The following is a 21,569-nucleotide window of genomic DNA, read 5'->3' on the forward strand; positions in this document are numbered from 1 at the left end:
AAAGGGACCTTTCCAGCACCAACCCAACATCAACCTATGTAATAATTAGCTCGGTGGCTAATGTTAGAGATACTAAGGGTTAATGGGACCCCTCCAGCACCAACCCAACATCAACCTATGTAATAATTAGCTAGGTGGCTAATGTTAGAGATACTAAGGGTTAAAGGGACCTCTCCAGCACCAACCCAACATCAACCTATGTAATAATTAGCTAGGTGGCTAACGTTAGCTAGGTGGCTAATGGGACCCCTCCAGCACCAACCCAACATCAACCTATGTAATAATTAGCTAGGTGGCTAATGTTAGCTATGCTAAGGGTTAAAGGGACCTCTCCAGCACCAACCCAACATCAACCTATGTAATAATTAGCTAGGTGGCTAACGTTAGCTCGGCTAAGGGTTAAAGGGACCTTTCCAGCACCAACCCAACATCAACCTATGTAATAATTAGCTCGGTGGCTAATGTTAGCTAGGGTAAGGGTCAAAGTGTTTCTAATGACATCATCAACCAATTTGTTAACAATTAGTAGGCCAACTCTTAATTGGTTAAAAATCACACGATGCACACCGATGATGCCATTGGAAACACTTTTACTACAAAACATAGAAATGTGTAATTTTGTATTAAGGTTAAGGTTAGGGTTAGCTAAAATGGTTAAGGTTAGGGTTAGGGTTAGCTAAAAAGGTTAGGGTCAGGGTTAGCTAAAACGGTTAAAGGTTAGGGTTAGCTAGAATAGTTAAGGTTAGGGTTAGCTAAAATGGTTAGGGTTAGGGTTAGCTAAAATGGTTAAGGGTTAGATAAAATGGTTAAGGTTTATAGTTAGCTAAAATGGTTAAGGGTTAGGGTTAGCTAAAATGGTTGAGGGTTAGGGTTAGCTAAAATGGTTAGGGTTAGGGTTAGCTAAAATGGTTAAGGTTAGGGTTAGCTAAAATGGTTAAGGTTAGGGTTAGCTAAAATGGTTAAGGGTTAGGGTTAGCTAAAATGGTTAAGGGTTATGGTTAGCTAAAATGGTTAAGGGTTAGGGTTAGCTGAAATGGTTAAGGTTAGCATTAGCTAAAATGGTTAAGGTTAGGGTTAGCTAAAATGTTTAAGGTTCTTGTTAGCTAAAATGGTTAAAGGTTAGGGTTAGCTAAAATGGTTAAAGGTTAGGGTTAGCTAAAATGGTTAAGGGTTAGGGTTAGCTAAAATGGTTAAGGTTAGGGTTAGCTAAAATGGTTTAGGTTGGGGTTAGCTAAAATGGTTAAGGTTAGGGTTAGCTAAAATGTTTAAGGTTAGGGTTAGCTAAAATGGTTAAGGCTAGGGTTAGCTAAAATGGTTAAGGGTTAGGGTTAGCTAAAATGGTTAAGGGTTAGGGTTAGCTAAAATGGTTAAGGGTTAGCTGAAATGGTTAAGGTTAGCGTTAGCTAAAATGGTTAAGGTTAGGGTTAGCTAAAATGTTTAAGGTTAGGGTTAGCTAAAATGTTTAAGGTTAGGGTTAGCTAAAATGTTTAAGGTTAGGGTTAGCTAAAATGGATAAGGTTAGGGTTAGCTAAAATGGTTAAAGGTTAGGGTTAGCTAAAATGGTTAAAGGTTAGGGTTAGCTAAAATGGTTAAGGGTTAGGGTTAGCTAAAATGGTTAAGGTTAGGGTTAGCTAAAATGGTTTAGGTTGGGGTTAGCTAAAATGGTTAAGGTTAGGGTTAGCTAAAATGTTTAAGGTTAGGGTTAGCTAAAATGTTTAAGGTTAGGGTTAGCTAAAATGGTTAAGGCTAGGGTTAGCTAAAATGGTTAAGGGTTAGGGTTAGCTAAAATGGTTAAGGTTTAGGGTTAGCTAAAATGGTTAAGGGTTAGGGTTAGCTGAAATGGTTAAGGTTAGCGTTAGCTAAAATGGTTAAGGTTAGGGTTAGCTAAAATGTTTAAGGTTAGGGTTAGCTAAAATGTTTAAGGTTAGGGTTAGCTAAAATGGATAAGGTTAGGGTTAGCTAAAATGGTTAAAGGTTAAGGTTAGCTAAAATGGTTAAAGGTTAGGGTTAGCTAAAATGGATAAGGTTAGGTTTAGCTAAAATGAATAAGGTTAGGTTTAGCTAAAATGGATAAGGTTAGGGTTAGCTAAAATGGTTAAAGGTTAGGTTTAGCTAAAATGGTTAAGGGTTATGGTTAGCTAACATGCTAAGAAGTTGAGTAGCTAATTTGCTAAAATAATGAAGTTTCAAACACGCAACCTAGGTGTTGGTACACGTTTGAGTTATATCAACGCCCACCCATCCACCTGACCAATTACCCTTATTTCATTCATGTCTTTTAAGTAACCTCGTGTCTTATGTAACCATACCAAACATAACGTATCATACTAATTTGAGTGTCCCGGATATATACGTTCACTTTATTACGTCTAGTCTATGAAACCAGACTGAAAGTACACATGTCTGTTTTATTACACAACAACAACAACATGGAGATTTTAAGATGTAAGAAGGCAGACACTGGCCATGTCACTTCCTGATTCACCAATCCACTTCCAGTCCACTTCCTGGTTCACCAGGTTTGGCACCCTTTGTCATCATAATTCTCCTCCTCTGGCAACATGAGGTCATTGATGAGGTCATGCAGAACATGGCCCCCACAGAGACACAGAAGCATCACATCCTCATCAACCTCGGTACCGTACGTGAATATGTTCATGCAGATCGGTCTGTGGAGTTTCTGTGTGTCAGTGTCTTCCTCTCTCTTCTAACAGCTGACTAGTCATCCTCTCCCTCTTCAGTGTGTCAGTGTAGAAGACATGAGGCTCATGGTCTCGTGATGATGTAGCTCTGCCTGTGACGGCCCAAAGAGGGGGAATTTCCTCTCGGTCTAACAGTTAAGAAGTTTATTATCCTGCAGCTCGACATTCATGTCTTCCTCTCTACCTGAATGTGAATCTGTGAGGGAACCGGAGGTGGATGTAACACAGCCTGAGCAAGTACCGCCTCCTGCCTCTCCCAGAGCGCCGGAAGCCATATTGGATGATCTGGGCGTGGCCACTCTTACACCTGTAGTTGTCCTGGTCTGACGACCTCAGTCTGACGAGCGGTGCCCCCTGGTGTCTGGGAGGGTTGTTGCGTCTCCTGACACTCACACCACCGTGCTGATGCGGTTGATAGGCTTGGACTTGGAGCTGGTGGTGCTGCCCGTCCCCGTGCTGCTGTTGCCCCCGCCAGACCCCTGCTGCCCTCCCTGGTGCTGGAGGGGGTGGGTGTAAGGGGAGATAGGGGTAAGTGGGGTATTGGGGGAGGAAGGGGGGGGTAAAGGGGAGTGTGTAGGGGGAGGTGGTATGGAGCAGAGCGGGGGGTATTGAGGGTGGTATTGGCCGTGGGCGGCGGCCTGGGGGATGTGCCGGGCGACGGGGGTCTGGGGCGGCGGGGCAGCGAAGATGAAGTGAGTCTGGTGCTTGGGGTGTTGAGCGGGATGGGGGCTGAGGGACAGTCCGGGGTGGGGGCTGAGGGACAGGCCGGGATGGGGGCTGTGGTTGTGGGTAAGAGCGGTACGATGAGGGGCGTGGGTGTGGGCGTGAGGGTGGGGTTGCGAGTGTGAGAGAGTAAGAGGGAGCTTGGCGCCTCCTCCTCCTCTTCCCCGACCGTGTGTGGAGTATGTGTGGTAGAGTGTAAGGGGTGCAGGCCCCGGGGAGCGGGGGGGATGAGGTGAAAGGGGTGGAGTGGGGCAGCCTACCCCCATAGTAACCCCCATGTTGGTATAGCACCCTCCGTGACCCTGGGAGGGAACAGGACCGGGGCCCTGTACACACTGTACACCATGCTGCTGCAGCTGGGCCAGCTGAACCTGGGACAGCTGTTGGAGCTGGGGGTGGGAGGGAGCAGGACCGGTGTCCGGCCTCTTGGGGACCCCTACCATGGGGCCCCTGTGGAGGATATGAGGCCCAGGGGCCCCCTGGGCGGTGGAGGAGGGCTGGCTGGGAGCGGGCCCTGCCTGGACGTGGTAGCGGTGGTGGTGGTGGTAGGGCGGAGGAGGCTGCTGCCCTGCGGTACTGTTGTAGCAATATTGGGCATGCAGGGCCTGGATTTTGGAGGGTCCTCCTGTGTCGGAGTGGGTGAGGGAGGAGGGGGAGTGTGGGGGCGGGCCGCCAGTGGTGGGCGGGGGGACAGGTGCAGGGTAGTGTGGCAGCCCAGGTGGGAGGAGAGGGAGGAGAGGACCAGGGGGCTTGGTGTTGGAGCGCTTGCTCCCGAACAGGGAACCCAGGAAGGAGCCTCCACTGCCCCCTCCCCCTCCAGACCCGCTCCCCAGGGCTCCCGTCCCCCCTCGGTCTCCGCTGCTGGGAACCAGTGCCGTCGTCCCAGTAGCGGTATTGTGATTTAGCCCCGGCCCACCCCCCACCCCCATTCCGGGGCTCAGGATGGGGCGGTGAGGCCGGTAGTCTTGGATGTCATAGCTGCCGGGTGGCATTACACCTCCAGCCATGTGGGGGCGCTGATGAAGCCTGGGACTGCTAATGATGGAACCCTGAAAACAGATGAGGGGAAGAGGGAGGAGGAGAGAGGCAGAGGGAGGAGGAGGAGGAGAGGAAAGAGGATCCAGGTGGGAAGGGGGAGAGAGGAGAGGAGGAGACAGAGGGGAGAGGAGGAGACAGAGGGGAGAGGAGACAGAGAGAGGAGGAGAGGAGAGAGGAGCCAGAGGGGAAGGGGGAGAGAGGAGAGGAGGAGACAGAGGGGAGAGGAGGAGACAGAGGGGAGAGGAGACAGAGAGAGGAGGAGAGGAGAGAGGAGCCAGAGGGGAAGGGGGAGAAAGGAGAGGAGGAAACGGGGGGGGGGGGGGAGGAGAGGAGAGACGAGGAGAGACGAGGAGAGAGAAGATAGGAGAGTCAGTAAAGTACTGTTTGTACTTGATCATTTTGTGGATAGATCACACACATACAGACACTGACGGCGGCTGTTAAATAACAAAATTCACATGCAATTATCATAACATGCTCCATGCACAGCCTGTTAGGAAACATAGAAACAGACCACTTTACATCAATGAGTTTACAGTGTTGGGGAGTAGTGAACAGCAAATAGTTCAACTTGTAGTTGAACTAAATTCAAATCAAGGCAGGGATTAGCCATGTAGCGGTGTAGCTAACTACTGGAGCTACACACTATTGTTTTACCATGTAGCAGTGTAGCTAACTACTGGAGCTACACAATACTGTTTTACCATGTAGCGGTGTAGCTAACTACTGGAGCTACACAATACTGTTTTACCATGTAGCGGTGTAGCTAACTACTGGAGCTACACACTATTGTTTTACCATGTAGCGGTGTAGCTAACTACTGGAGCTACACACTACTGTTTTACCATGTAGCGGTGTAGTTAACTACTGGAACTACACACTACTGTTTTACCATGTAGCGGTGTAGCTAACTACTGGAGCTACACACTACTGTTTTACCATGTAGCTAACTACTGGAACTACACACTACTGTTTTACCATGTAGCTAACTACTGGAGCTACACACTACTGTTTTACCATGTAGCGGTGTAGCTAACTACTGGAGCTACACACTACTGTTTTACCATGTAGCTAACTACTGGAGCTACACACTACTGTTTTACCATGTAGCTAACTACTGGAGCTACACACTACTGTTTTACCATGTAGCGGTGTAGCTAACTACTGGAGCTACACACTACTGTTTTACCATGTAGCGCTGTAGCTAACTACTGGAGCTACACACTACTGTTTTACCATGTAGCGGTGTAGCTAACTACTGGAGCTACACACTACTGTTTTACCATGTAGCTAACTACTGGAGCTACACACTAATGTTTTACCATGTAGCTAACTACTGGAGCTACACACTACTGTTTTACCATGTAGCGGTGTAGCTAACTACTGGAGCTACACACTACTGTTTTACCATGTAGCGGTGTAGCTAACTACTGGAGCTACACACTACTGTTTTACCATGTAGCGGTGTAGCTAACTACTGGAACTACACACTACTGTTTTACCATGTAGCGGTGTAGCTAACTACTGGAACCACACACTACTGTTTTACCATGTAGCGGTGTAGCTAACTACTGGAGCTACACACTACTGTTTTACCATGTAGCGGTGTAGCTAACTACTGGAGCTACACACTACTGTTTTACCATGTAGCGGTGTAGCTAACTACTGGAACTACACACTACTGTTTTACCATGTAGCGGTGTAGCTAACTACTGGAACTGCACACTATTGTTTTTGCAACAGTAAAATTAAGTATGGGTGAAGTAGGCAAGAATTCCTTTCATTCTCTGCATTAGATCTGCCTAATTCGCACTTGAAACATAGTTGTTGTGTTTAATAGGCCACATTACACTTTCTGATTATAGAGTCATCTGTTCTTGAATTTTGTGGTCTATAACATTTCAAATTTAGATATGAACTTTAGTTAAGTGAATTGTTAAAGGAGTCTTTACTTCTTCCAGTGGGAAGTCATTGGTAGACTACATTTTCAGAGTAGGTTCCCCAACACTGTGAGTTTATTGGAATTCTATTTTAGTGCAACTGGCGAGGCACTCACATGCACGTTGGGTCATTTCAATCCACAACGATATCAACCAGTAATGAATAGTACCATGCAGGGTATTGAGAAACACCCAGAAGCGTCATGCCATTTAATGAAGTAGACTATAGTTTGGGGAAGGGGGATATGAGAGCCATCCGTCCGTCCCCCCTCTCCGTCTATACCAGACTTACTTCCATTGTGCTGTCCAAGGAGCCAACACTGTTTCGGCGTCCCCGCTTCCCTGCACCCAGCAAGGAATAAGAAAAGTCATGTATTGCTGTAACCGGCTGGCTAGGGCCGTGTTGTTTATATATCAGAGGGAACTATTTCTCTCTAAACTACAGTACTCCTGTTGGACAGCAGGTAGAGACAAAGCACCACACAGTAAATAGCTCCTTTTCTGTCTGTCTGTCTGTCTGTCTGTCTGTCTGTCTGTCTGTCTGTCTGTCTGTCTGTCTGTCTGTCTGTCTGTCTGTCTGTCTGTCTGTCTGTCTGTCTGTCTGTCTGTCTGTCTGTCTGTCTGTCTGTCTGTCTGTCTGTCTGTCTGTCTGTCTGTCTGTCTGTCTGTCTGTCTGTCTGTCTGTCTGTCTGTCTGTCTGTCTGTCTGTCTGTCTGTCTGTCTGTCTGTCTGTCTGTCTGTCTGTCTGTCTGTCTGTCTGTCTGTCTGTCTGTCTGTCTGTCTGTCTGTCTGTCTGTCTGTCTGTCTGTCTGTCTGTCTGTCTGTCTGTCTGTCTGTCTGTCTGTCTGTCTGTCTGTCTGTCTGTCTGTCTGTCTGTCTGTCTGTCTGTCTGTCTGTCTGTCTGTCTGTCTGTCTGTCTGTCTGTCTGTCTGTCTGTCTGTCTGTCTGTCTGTCTGTCTCTCTCTCTCTCTCTCTCTCTCTCTCTCTCTCTCTCTCTCTCTCTCTGTCTGTCTGTCTGTCTGTCTGTCTGTCTGTCTGTCTGTCTGTCTGTCTGTCTGTCTGTCTGTCTGTCTGTCTGTCTGTCTGTCTCTCTCTGTGTCTCTCTCGTGCGCTCTCGCCCTGATCACGATCTGTTCTATAATTAACCCTCACAGCACAGCAGGCCTTGCCACAACTTTGGAAGTATGCTTGGGATCATTGTCCATTTGGAAGACACATTTGGAAGTATGCTTGGGATCATTGTTCATTTGGAAGACACATTTGGAAGTATGCTTGGGATCATTGTTCATTTGGAAGACATATTTGCGACCAAGCTTTAACTGATGTGTTGAGATGTTGCTTCAATATATCTACATCATTTTCATTCCTCATGATGCTATCTATTTTGTGAAGTGCACCAGTCCCTCCTGCAGAAAAGCACCCCCACAACATGATGCTGCCACCCCCGTGCTTTATGGTTGGGATGGTGTTCTCAGCTTGCAAGCATCCCCCTTTTCCCTCCAAACATAATGACGGTCATTATGGCCAAACAGTTCTATTTTTGTTTCATCAGACCAGAGGACCAGGTATTCCTCTTTAAGGAATACCTAGGATAGGTTAAGTAATCCCTCTCACCCCACCCCCCCTAAGTTTTAGATGCACTATTGTTAAGTGACTGTCCCACTGGATGTCATAAGGTGAATGCACCAATTTGTAAGTCGCTCTGGATAAGAGCGTCTGCTAAATGACTTAAATGTAAATGTAATGTTAAATGTGACATTTCTCCAAAGAGTATGATCTTTGTCCCCATGTGCAGTTGCAAACCGTAGTCTGGCTTTTTATGGCGATTTTGGAGCAGTGGCTTCTTCCTTGCTCAGGCTATGTCGATATAGGACTCGTTTTACTGTGGATATAGACACTTTTGTATCTGTTTCCTCGAGCATCTTCACAATGTCCTTTGATGTTGTTTAGGAATTTATTTGCACTTTTTGCACCAAAGAACATTCATCTCTAGGAGACAGAAAATGTCTCCGTCCTAAGCGGTATGACGGCTGCGTGGTCGCATGGTGTTAATACCTGCACTATTGTTTGTACAGATGAACTTCGTACCTTAAGGCATTTAGAAATTTCTTCCAAGGATTAACCAGACTTGTGGAGGTCTACAATTTATTTTCTGAGGTCTTGGCTGATTTCTTTTGATTTTCCATGATGTCAAGCAAAGAGGCACAGAGTTTGAAGGTAGGCCTTGAAATACAAATGACGCAAATGATGTCAATTAGAATATCAGAAGCTTCTAAAGCCATGACATCATTTTCTGGAATTTTCCAAGCTGTTTAAAGGCACAGTCAACTTAGTGTATGTAAACTTCTAACCCACTGGAATTGCGATACAGAGAATTATAGGTAAAATAATCTGTCTGTAAACAATTGTTGAAAAAATGACTTGTGTCATGCATAAAGTTGATGTCCTAACCGACTTGCCAAAACTATAGGTTGTTAACAAGAAATTTGTGGAGTGGTTGAAAAACTAGTTTTAATGACTCCAACCTAAGCGTATGTGAACTTCTGACATCAACTGTATGTATTCACCCCTTTGCTATAAAGCCCCTAAATAAGATCTGCTGCAACCAATTACATAATTAGTTAAATAAAGTCCACCTGTGTGTCACATGATCTGTCACATAATCTCAGTATATATACACCTGTTCTGAAAGGCCCCAGAGTCTGCAACACCATTAAGCAAAGGGGCATCACCAAGCAAGCAGCACCAGGAATACCAAGGAGCTCTCTAAACAGGTCAGGGACAACGTTGTGGAGAAGTACAGATCAGGGTTGGGTTCTAAAAAAATATCAGAAACTTTGAACATCCCACGGAGCACCATTAAATCCATTATTTTAAAAATGGAAAGAATATGGGACCACAACAAACCTGCCAAGAGAGGGCCGCCCCCACCAAAACTCACGGACCAGGCAAGGAGGGCATTAATCAGAGAGGCAACAAAGAGACAAAATATGACCATGAAGGAGCTGCAAAGCTCCACAGTGGAGATTGGAGTATGTGTCCATAGGACCACGTTAAGCCGTCCACTCCACAGAGCTGGCTTTATGGAAGAGTGGCCAGAAAAAAAGCTATTCCTTCTAGAAAAAAATAAGCAAACACATTTTGTGTTCACCAAAAGGCATGTGGGAGACGCCACAAACATATGGAAAAAGGTACTCTGGTCAGATGAGACTAAAATTGAGCTTTTTGGCCATCAAGGAAAATGCTATGTCTGGCACAAACCCAACACCTCGCATCACCCTGAGAACCCCATCCCTACAGTGAAGCATGGTGGTGGCAGCATCACGCTGTGGGGATGTTTTTCATCAGCAGGGAAACTGGTCAGAATTGAAGGAATTATTGATGGCGCTAAATAGAGGGAAACCTGTTTCAGTCTTCCAGTGATTTGAGCCTGGGACGGAGGTTCACCTTCCGGCAGGACAATGACCCTAAGCATACTGCTAAAGCAACACTTGAGTGGTTTAAGGGGAAACATTTAAATGTCGTGGAATGGCCTAGTCAAAGCCCAAACCTCAATCCAATTGAGAATCTGTGGTATGATTTAGAGACTGCTGTACACCAGCGGAACCCATCCAACTTGAAGGAAATTAATCAGTTTTGCCTTGACGAATGGCCAAAAATCCCAGTGGCTAGATGTGCCAAGCTTATAGAGTGGTGGCTCTACAAAGTATTGCCTTTGTAGAGGGGGGGGGGGTGAATAATTATGCAAACTGAAGTCTTCTGTTCTTTTGTCTTAATTCTCGTTTGTTTCACAATAAAAAATATTTTCATCTTCAAAGTAGGCCTGTTGTGTAAATCAAATGACCCCCCCAAAAAAGACAATAGGAAAAATGCCAAAGGGGGTGAATCCTTTCGCCACTGTATATGTCTACATTAACATTACATTTAAGTCATTTAGCAGACGCTCTTATCCAGAGCGACTTACAAATTGGTGCGTTCACCTTAGTCTAGACCAGAGTTAAAATAAATGAGTAATTGAAAGTTTTGTGTATATTTTCTGAAAAGCATCTCATAAGGTTGTCTCAGAGACTGTATAAATATGACTGAACAGTGTGTCTGTCCAATGGATGAGGTAAAATCAGTGTACCTGTGTCTGATAGGTCTCTCAGTGATGAGCTGAGCGCGGTACGTTTGAGTCCGTCTGCGGAGGCATAGCTGTCATCCAGACTGGGTCTACCCAGAGTGCCATTCACTGCCTCGCCCTTCAAGCCACTGCCCAGACCACCACCGCCAGCCCCGCCCACAACAGGTCTCACCACCCCTTTCTGCTTCTCCAACTCCGCTGTAGAGGGGGAGGAGAGAGATGGAGAGGGGAAGGAGACAAATAGGGAAAGAGAGAGGAGGGCGAGGAAGAGTGCGACAGAGAAAGAGAGAGAGAGAGAAGAGACAATCGTGAAAGGAGTCGGTCGAGAATAAGAGTGTGAAGGAATTACTTAAAAGACATATGATTATCACAATATTTGTATATTAAACTATCGCTTAATATTTCCCAATGGAACAATGAAGTATTCTATCTAGTATCGGAGCATGTTTTCTCCATCTCCTGCACCTCAGTCTCTTTTAGTATATTATAAACTTGGTGATTTTGTTCCCTGAATTCTGATTGGCTGAAAGCCATGGTATATCAGACCGTATAGCACGGGTATGACAAAACATTTATTTTTTACTGCTCTAATTACGTTGGTAACCAGTTTATAATGGCAATACGGCTTTGTGGGGTTTGTGGTAAACGGCCAATACCCTGCGTTGCGTCGTGCATAAAAACAGCCCTTAGACGTGGTATATTGGCCGGTATACCACACCTCCTCGGGCCTTATTGGTTAAGTATAGTATAGTATAGTATAGTATAGTATAGTATAGTATAGTTCTACTCACACTCCACCCTGTATTTCTCCATCTCCGTCACCTCAGTGATGCTCTCTCTCAGGTCGGAGGTGAAGCGTGTTCTGTCCTGCTGACTTGGAGCATTTAATACAATCAGAACCTTCCTCTCCCCGCCAGGATTGGCCGACGTCAGACGGATACCGTGGGGATAGTCTACAGGGGAGAGAGGAGACATACTGTACAGTGTTTGACATTATCGATCATAGTCTGTTGATGGAAAAAACGAATGTGTTATGGCTTTACACTCCCCTGCTATCATGTGGATAAAGAGTTACCTGTCTAACAGAACACAGATGGTGTTCTTTAATGGAAGCCTTTTCAACAAAAAAATCAGGAATTCCCCAGGGTAGCTGTTTAGGCCCATTACTTTTTTCAATCTTTACTAACAACATGCCACTGGCTTTGAGTAAAGCCTGTGTGTCTATGTATGTGGATGACTCAACACTATACAGATCAGCTACTACATCGACTGAAATGACTGCAACACTTAACATAGAGCTGCAGTTCGTTTCAGAATGGGTGACAAGGAATAAGTTAGTCCTAAATATTTAAACTTGTATTTGGGACAAATCATTCACTAAACCCTAAACCTGATCACTACTGTTGTGTGGTCAGGTGCCACAAAGTGGGACTTAGGACAATTGAAATTGTCCTAATAATTTTGCACGCCCAATTTTTCAGTTTTTGATTTGTTAAAAAAGTTTGAAATATCCAATAAATGTCGTTCCACTTCATGATTGTGTCCCACTTGTTGTTGATTCTTCACAAAAAAATACAGTTTTATATCTTTATGTTTGAAGCCTGAAATGTGGCAAACGGTCGCAAAGTTCAAGGGGGCCGAACACTTTCGCAAGGCACTGTAGGTAGGTAGGTAGGTAGGTAGGTAGGTAGGTAGGTAGGTAGGTAGGTAAGTAGGTAGGTAGGTAGGTAGGTAGGTAGGTAGGTAGGTAGGTAGGTAGGTAGGTAAGTAGGTAGGTAGGTAGGGAGGGAGGGAGGGAGGGAGGGAGGGAGGGAGGGAGGGAGGGAGGGAGGGAGGTAGGTAGGTAGGTAGGTAGGTAGGTAAGTAGGTAGGTAGGTAGGTAGGTAGAGGTAGGTAGGTAGGTAGGTAGGCAGGCAGGTAGGTAGGTAAGTAGGTAAGTAGGTAGGTAGGTAGGTAGGTAGGGAGGGAGGGAGGGAGGGAGGTAGGTAGGTAGGTAGGTAGGTAGGTAGGTAGGTAGGTAGGTAGGTAGGTAGGTAAGTAGGTAGGGAAGGAGGTAGGTAGGTAGGTAGGTAGGTAGGTAGGTAGGTAGGTAGGTAGGTAGGTAGGGAGGGAGGGAGGTAGGGAAGGAGGTAGGGAAGGAGGTAGGTAGGTAGGTAGGTAGGTAGGGAGGGAGGGAGGGAGGTAGGTAGGTAGGTAGGTAGGTAGGGAGGGAGGGAGGGAGGGAGGGAGGGAGGGAGGGAGGGAGGGAGGGAGGGAGGGAGGTAGGGAGGGAGGGAGGTAGAAGTGGAGAATCAGGATGTGGTATCGGAACATGTGGACGTGCATCACAACCAGTCACACACACACAAACACACACACACAAACACACACGCACACACAGATACTTACGCTGGTTCTGGAACATGTGGACCTGCATCTCGACCAGGGGGAATGACTGTCTAAAACTGTATGTCACAGAGGTCTTCTTCTTCTGGAAGATCTTGGTTACCTGAGAAGAGGGATGGACACGTCTCTTTATGTTTACCTGCTCATCCATTCGGATGTGCTCTGCAGACCAGAGGGCGTTACCGTGGAAACAATGTGCTTTGATATAGGCCAGAGGACGTGACCGTGGAAACACTGTGCTTTGATATAGGCCAGAGGACGTGACCGTGGAAACACTGTGCTTTGATATAGGCCAGAGGACGTGACCGTGGAAACACTGTGCTTTGATATAGGCCAGAGGACGTGACCGTGGAAACAATGTGCTTTGATATAGGCCAGAGGACGTGACCGTGGAGACACTGTGCTTTCATATAGGCCAGAGGGCATGACCGTGGAAACACTGTGCTTGATATATGGGCTTTTGTGATGACTCTGGTGCTATTCCAGGACTATTCCAGTTCTATTCCAGTTCTATTCCAGTTCTATTCCAGTTCTGTTCCAGGACTGTTCCAGTCCAGGTATATTCCAGGACTATTCCAGGTATATTAAATGTAATGTAAATGTATTCCAGGACTAATCCAGGTACATTCCAGGACTATTCCAGGTATATTCCAGGACTATTCCAGTTATATTCGATGTATATTCCAGGTATATTCCAGGACTATTCCAGGTATTTTCCAGGTATTTTCCAGGACTATTCCATGTATATTACAGGTATATTCCAGGACTATTCCAGGTATATTCCAGGACTATTCCAGGTATATTCCAGGACTATTCCAGGTATATTCCATGTATATTCCAGGTCTATTCCAGGTATATTCCATGTATATTCCAGGACTATTCTAGGTATATTCCAGGACTATTCCAGGTATATTCCAGGACTATTCAAGGTATATTCCAGGACTATTCAAGGTATTTTCCAGGTATATTCCAGGACTATTCCAGGAATATTCCAGGTATATGCCAGGACTATTCCAGGACTATTCCAGGTGTATTCCAGGACTATTCCAGGACTATATATTTCAGGACTGTATGGTACAGACATAACACTCCCAGGGCACACAGGTGAGTCTATTTGGTACAGACATAATGCTCCCAGGGCACACAGGTGAGTCTTACCACGAGCAGGTCGTTGAAGAGGAAGACTTCTCTCTGGTGGACTCCAGTCCTCTGGCTTCTGTTAGGGTCAGGCACCTCGTAAAGCTGACAGCAACACACCAATCTGCGGTGTGGCAGCGAGAGCACCTACACACAAATTATTAAAATTATTATATTATTATTCACAGAGACAGAACCTGACAGACAGATCCTGGCAGACAGATCCTGACAGACAGAACCTGACAGACAGATCCTGGCAGACAGAACCGGACAGACAGAACCTGACAGACAGATCCTGGCAGACAGATCCTGGCAGACAGAACCTGACAGACAGAACCTGACAGACAGAACCTGATAGACAGAACCTGACAGACAGAACCTGACAGACAGAACCTGACAGACAGAACCTGATAGACAGAACCTGACAGACAGAACCTGGCAGCAACACCTCAACACACAGCAGATTCAAAGTTTACATACTGTATATCAGATCGATTATGTGGGCTGTTTTCTACTGAATATGGGCTGTTTTCTATTGAATATGGGCTGTTTTCTATTGAATATGGGCTGTTTTCAACTGAACATTGGCTGTTTTCTACTGAATATTGGCTGTTTTCTATTGAATATGGGCTGTTTTCTATTGAATATGGGCTGTTTTCTACTGAATATTGGCTGTTTTCTACTGAATATTGGCTGTTTTCTATTGAATATTGCCTGTTTTCTATTGAATATGGGCTGTTGTCTATTGAATATGGGCTGTTTTCTACCGAATATTGGCTGTTTTCTACTGAATATGGGCTGTTTACTATTGAATATTGGCTGTTTTCTACTGAATATGGGCTGTTTTCCACTGAATATGAGCTGTTTTCTACTGAATATGGGCTGTTTTCTATTGAATATGGGCTGTTTTCTATTGAATATGGGCTGTTTTCTACTGAATATGGGCTGTTGTCTATTGAATATGGGCTGTTTTCTACTGAATATGGGCTGTTTTCTACTGAATATGGGCTGTTTTCTACTGAATATGGGCTGTTTTCTACTGAATATGGGCTGTTTTCTACTGAATATTGGCTGTTTTCTATTGAATATGGGCTGTTTTCTATTGAATATGGACTGTTTTCTATTGAATATGGGCTGTTTTCTACTGAATATGGGCTGTTTTCTACTGAATATTGTTTTCCAGTTTTACAGGAGAGAGTTTTCTTTCTATTAATTTCAGAAGATACATATATTGACTAAAGTATTTTGTATTTTAGCATTTTTTAAATTTAACCTAAATTTAACTAGGCAAGTCAGTTAATTAAGAACAAATTCTTATTTACAATGACGGCCTACCCCGGCCAGACCCTAACCCGGCCAGACCCTAACCCGGCCAGACCCTAACCCGGCCAGACCCTAACCCGGCCAGACCCTAACCCGGCCAGACCCTACCCCGGCCAGACCCTACCCCGGCCAGACCCTACCCCGGCCAAACCCTACCCCGGCCAGACCCTAACCCGGCCAAACCCTACCCCGGCCAGACCCTACCCCGGCCAAACCCTAACCCGGCCAAACCCTACCCCGGCCAAACCCTACCCCGGCCAGACCCTACCCCGGCCAAACCCGGCCAAACCCGGACGATTCTGGGCCAACTGTGTGCTGCCTTATGTGACTCCCAATCACAGCCGGATGTGAAACAGCCTGGATCTAACCTATTTATAATATAACTTTATTTTAAATATATTTCACTTTTATTCTGAGATTTTCTTAACTTACACTATATATGCAAAATGACCATATGGGGATCGACAGCATGATCGTTGAGGGGGTGTGGGCGATCAGCAGCATGATCGTTGAGGGGGTGTGGGGGATCAGCAGCATGATCGTTGAGGGGGTGGGGGATCAGCAGCATGATCGTTGAGGGGTGTGGGGATCAGCAGCATGATCACCGAGGGGGTGTGGAGATCAGCAGCATGATCATTGAGGGGGTGTGGGGATCAGCAGCATGATCGTTGAGGGGGTGTGGTGATCAGCAGCATGATCGTTGAGGGGTGTGGAGATCAGCAGCATGATCGTTGAGGGGGTGTGGGGGATCAGCAGCATGATCATTGAGGGGTGTGGGGATCAGCAGCATGATCGTTGAGGGGGTGTGGGGGATCAGCAGCATGATCGTTGAGGGGTGTGGAGATCAGCAGCATGATCGTTGAGGGGTGTGGGGGATCAGCAGCATGATCGTTGAGGGGGTGTGGGGGATCAGCAGCATGATCGTTGAGGGGGTGTGGGGGATCAGCAGCATGATCGTTGAGGGGGTGTGGAGATCAGCAGCATGATCGTTGAGGGGGTGTGGTGATCAGCAGCATGATCACCGAGGGGGTGTGGTGATCAGCAGCATGATCACCGAGGGGGTGAGGGGATCAGGTGAAGCATAAACAATAATATACATTTTATATACAAAAGAATGTGGACACACCTTCAAATTAGTAGATTTGGCTATTTCAGCCACACCCCTTGTTGACAGATGTTTAAAATCGAGCTCACAGACATGCAATCTCCATAGACAAACAGTAAAGTTTGGTGGAGGAGGAATAATGGTCTGGGGCTGTTTTTCATGGTTCGGGCTAGACCCCTTAGTTCTAGTGAAGGGAACTCTTAACACTACAGCATACAATGATATTCTAGATGATTATGTGTTTCCAACACTGTGTCAACAGTTTGGGGAAGAGTGTTTCCTGTTTCAGCATGACAATGCCCCCCGTGCACAAAGGTCCATACAGAAATGGTTTGTCGAGATCGGTGCGGAAGAACTTGACTGGTCTGCACAATGCCCTGACCTCAACCCCATCGAACAGCTTTGGGATGAATTGGAGCACAGTCCTAATCACCCAACATCAGCGCTGACCTCACTAATGCTCTTGTGGCTGAATGGAAGCAAGTCCCCGCAGCAATGTTCCAACATCTAGTGGAAAACCTTCTCAGAAGAGTGGAGGCTGTTATAGCAGCAATGTTCCAACACCTAGTGGAAAACCTTCCCAGAAGAGTAGAGGCTGTTATAGCAGCAATGTTCCAACATCTAGTGGAAAACCTTCCCAGAAGAGTAGAGGCTGTTATAGCAGCAATGTTCCAACATCTAGTGGAAAACCTTCCCAGAAGAGTGGAGGCTGTTATAGCAGCAATGTTCCTACATCTAGTGGAAAGCCTTTCCAGAAGAGTGGAGGCTGTTATAGCAGCAATGTTCCAACACCTAGTGGAAAACCTTCCCAGAAGAGTGGAGGCTGTTATAGCAGCAATGTTCCTACATCTAGTGGAAAGCCTTTCCAGAAGAGTGGAGGCTGTTATAGCAGCAATGTTCCAACACCTAGTGGAAAACCTTCCCAGAAGAGTAGAGGCTGTTATAGCAGCAATGTTCCAACACCTAGTGGAAAACCTTCCCAGAAGAGTAGAGGCTGTTATAGCAGCAATGTTCCAACATCTAGTGGAAAGCCTTCCCAGAAGAGTGGAGGCTGTTATAGCAGCAATGTTCCAACACCTAGTGGAAAACCTTCCCAGAAGAGTAGAGGCTGTTATAGCAGCAATGTTCCAACATCTAGTGGAAAACCTTCCCAGAAGAGTAGAGGCTGTTATAGCAGCAATGTTCCAACATCTAGTGGAAAACCTTCCCAGAAGAGTGGAGGCTGTTATAGCAGCAATGTTCCTACATCTAGTGGAAAGCCTTCCCAGAAGAGTAGAGGCTGTTATAGCAGCAAAAGGGGGGGGGGGTTGATTTTGGAAGGAGAAGTTCGACGACATACTTTTGGCCATGTAGTGTATCTTCTGAGTCTGAGCAGGAATGGCCGTAGACATTAATACTGTAAGCAGACTTACGGGCTTCTTGCCGACGACCACCCTCTCCACAGCTTGTACTTGAGACACGTGGTCATCGTTGGTGCGTAGCTCCCATTTCTCTATCCGACGGTAGATTCCTACTAACAGGTCTCTGGGAATGTCCTGACCATTATCCACTCCTGGGGAAACATTAACATGCACAGGGGAAAGTGTGAGAAAAAAGGGGAGAGAAAGAGGAATGGAGATAATTGAGCTAAAAAACAGATAAAACCAGATAAAACCAGATAAAAACAGATAAAAAACAGAAAACCAGATAAAAAACAGATAAAAAACAGATAAAACCAGATAAAACCAGATAAAACCAGATAAAACCAGATAAAACCAGATAAAACCAGATAAAACCAGATAAAACCAGATAAAACCAGATAAAACCAGATAAAACCAGATAAAAACCAGATAAAAAACAGATAAAACCAGATAAAAACAGATAAAAACAGATAAAAACAGATAAAAACAGATAGATAACAGATAGAGAGACATTTAAATGGAGATAAATAAGTCCAGAATGAACCGGTAAAAAAAAATAAACATGACCCTCTCTCATTACACCATGTAGAGAAACGACCTAAACATCCATCCCAGAATCCAACTCACCTCTGAGGTTTTTGATGAAATCTTCCAGCTTCATCTTCTTCTCCGGCTTGACGTTGGGAGAGTACATGTCTGTGTTGAGGAGGATGATGGCGAAGGCCAGGATGAAGATGGTGTCGGGGTTCTGGAACTGTCGGATCAGTACCGGGTTACACACACAGTACCGCTGACTGGACGGGACGGGGGGACGGCGGAGGGGGGGAGAAGACATGGAGATTGAGAGGAAGAGAGGGAGCGAGGTAGAGAGAGAAGAGAGAGGGAGATATAAGTCAGATATATCCAAAACGAAAATGTCAATACAGTTTAACATAGAAAACGCACATAAGTCCATAAGTCAGTCCATAAGTCCATGAGTCAGTCCATAAGTCCATGAGTCAGTCCATAAGTCCATGAGTCAGTCCATAAGTCCATGAGTCAGTCCATAAGTCCATGAGTCAGTCCATAAGTCCATAAGTCAGTACATAAGTCCATAAGTCAGTACATAAGTCAGTCCATAAGTCCATGAGTCAGTCCATAAGTCCATAAGTCAGTACATAAGTCCATGAGTCAGTCCATAAGTCCATAAGTCAGTACATAAGTCCATAAGTCAGTACATAAGTCCATAAGTCAGTCCATAAGTCCATGAGTCAGTCCATAAGTCCATGAGTCAGTCCATAAGTCCATGAGTCAGTCCATAAGTCCATGAGTCAGTCCATAAGTCCATAAGTCAGTCCATAAGTCCATAAGTCAGTACATAAGTCCATAAGTCAGTACATAAGTCAGTCCATAAGTCCATAAGTAAGTCAGTCCATAAGTCCAGTCATAAGTCCATAAAGTCCATAAGTCAGTACATAAGTCCATAAGTCAGTACATAAGTCCATAAGTCAGTACATAAGTCCATAAGTCCATAAGTCAGTACATAAGTCCATAAGTCCATAAGTCAGTACATAAGTCCATAAGTCAGTACATAAGTCCATAAGTCAGTACATAAGTCCATAAGTCAGTCCATAAGTCCATAAGTCAGTCCATAAGTCCATAAGTCATAAGTCACATAAGTCCATAAGTCAGTACATAAGTCCATAAGTCAGTAAGTCCATAAGTCCATAAGTCAGTCCATAAGTCCATAAGTCAGTACATAAGTCCATAAGTCAGTCACATAAGTCCATAAGTCCATAAGTCAGTCCATAAGTCCATAAGTCAGTCCATAAGTCCATAAGTCAGTACAATAAGTCCATAAGTCCATAAGTCAGTACATAAGTCCATAAGTCAGTACATAAGTCCATAAGTCAGTACATAAGTCCATAAGTCTGTCCATATACAGTCCATAAGTAAGTCAGTCCAAAAGCCCAAATTAACCAACAATGCAGTTTTACGAGAGAAAAAAAAGTAAGAGATAAGAATAAGAAATAATTAAAGAGCAGTAAAATAACAATAGTGGGGCTTTTGTGAATAATTCCATAAATCAGCACAATAATTCCATAAATCAGCACAATAAGTCCATAAGTCAGGACAATAAGTCCATAAATCAGCACAATAAGTCCATAAATCAGCACAATATGTCCATAAATCAGCACAATAATTCAATAAATCAGCACAATAATTCCATAAATCAGCACAATAATTCCATAAATCAGCACAGTAATTCCATAAATCAGCACAATAAGTCCATAAATCAGCACAATAATTCCATAAATCAGCACAATAATTCCATAAATCAGCACAATAAGTCCATAAATCAGCACAATAATTCCATAAATCAGCACAATAAGTCCATAAATCAGCACAATAAGTCCATAAATCAGCACAATAATTCCATAAATCAGCACAATAAGTCCATAAATCAGCACAATAAGTCCATAAATCAGCACAATAATTCCATAAATCAACACAATAATTTCATAAATCAGCACAATAATTCCATAAATCAGCACAATAAGTCCATAAATCAGCACAATAAGTCCATAAATCAGCACAATAAGTCCATAAATCAGCACAATAAGTCCATAAATCAACACAATAATTCCATAAATCAGCACAATAAGTCCATAAATCAGCACAAGTCCATAAATCAGCACAATAAGTCCATAAATCGGTAGAGAAGGCTGCTAGTCCTGGTGCAAAAACTGCAGCCGTGGCTTAAAAAGTCCAGTACAAATTAGTCTGTATGTCCCCCAGTATAAAAGTATGTCCATTAGTCAGTATAGAAAGTCCATAAAAAGCCAAGTACAAAAAGTTATTAAGTCCAAGTATCTGTAGGCCTCTATCATTTTCTCCACGTTCTGGGGCTCTACAAACCGGGGGGTTCGAGGCCTGATTGCTGATTGGCTGAAAGCCGTGGTATATCAGACCGTATTCTATGGGTATGACAAAATAATATATGTTTACTGGTCTAATTAGGTTGGTAACCAGTTTATAATAGCAATACGACACCTTGTGGGTTTGTGGTATATCACCAATATATCACGGCTAGGGGTTGTATCCAGGCTGTATACTTTGCGTTGCCTCTTGCTTAAGAACAGCCCTTACACATGGTATATAGGCCATATACCACACTTCCTCCGTTTTTGTTGTTGTTGTTGCTTTAACTATATTCTCACCTGAAAGCCTCGATCAGTCTCTCCACCTTCTGGGCCTCCCCCTGGACTTTAATCTGAGCCTGGAACTTCCTGAGGGCATCATCTAGATCCATCCCTGAGAAGTCCAACTCATCTACAACACAACTGGACAGGGAGAGGAGCGAGGATTAACCCTAAACCTAAACTTAAACTTGGACAGGGAGAAGAGAGAGGATGAAACCCTAAACCTAAACCTAGACAGGGAGAAGAGAGAGGAGAGAGTCAGAGAGGATTAACTAAACTTAAAACTGGACAGGGAGAAGAGAGAGGAGAGAGTCAGAGAGGCTTATTAACTAAACTTAACCTGGACAGGAAGAAGAGAGAGGAGAGAGTCAGAGAGGATTAACTAAACTTAAACCTGGACAGGGAGAAGAGAGAGGAGAGAGTCAGAGAGGCTTATTAACTAAACTCAACCTGGACAGGGAGAAGAGAGAGGAGAGAGTCAGAGAGGATGAGCTAAACTTAAACCTGGGCA

At 44.8% G+C, this 21,569-nt stretch overlaps 1 protein-coding gene across 1 annotated transcript in view; it reads right to left on the reverse strand.

Moving 5' to 3' along the window:
• Positions 1-2,394: 2,394 nt before the first annotated feature.
• The window catches only part of LOC124018096 (IQ motif and SEC7 domain-containing protein 1-like), an 88,674-nt gene continuing 69,499 nt past the window's right edge, over positions 2,395-21,569 (reverse strand). Inside the window, exons 10-18 of the mRNA XM_046333366.1 lie at positions 21,077-21,199; positions 18,504-18,670; positions 17,889-18,028; positions 14,070-14,195; positions 12,915-13,014; positions 11,318-11,479; positions 10,530-10,724; positions 6,696-6,745; positions 2,395-4,474 (exon numbers count right to left, since the gene is read on the reverse strand). Coding sequence (XP_046189322.1) covers positions 3,092-4,474; positions 6,696-6,745; positions 10,530-10,724; positions 11,318-11,479; positions 12,915-13,014; positions 14,070-14,195; positions 17,889-18,028; positions 18,504-18,670; positions 21,077-21,199 — 2,446 coding nt within the window. The 3' untranslated portion in view covers positions 2,395-3,091. The remainder of the gene's footprint in view (positions 4,475-6,695; positions 6,746-10,529; positions 10,725-11,317; positions 11,480-12,914; positions 13,015-14,069; positions 14,196-17,888; positions 18,029-18,503; positions 18,671-21,076; positions 21,200-21,569) is intronic.

This window comes from Oncorhynchus gorbuscha, linkage group LG03 (genome assembly GCF_021184085.1).
Source record: "Oncorhynchus gorbuscha isolate QuinsamMale2020 ecotype Even-year linkage group LG03, OgorEven_v1.0, whole genome shotgun sequence".
Lineage (NCBI taxonomy): Eukaryota > Metazoa > Chordata > Actinopteri > Salmoniformes > Salmonidae > Oncorhynchus > Oncorhynchus gorbuscha.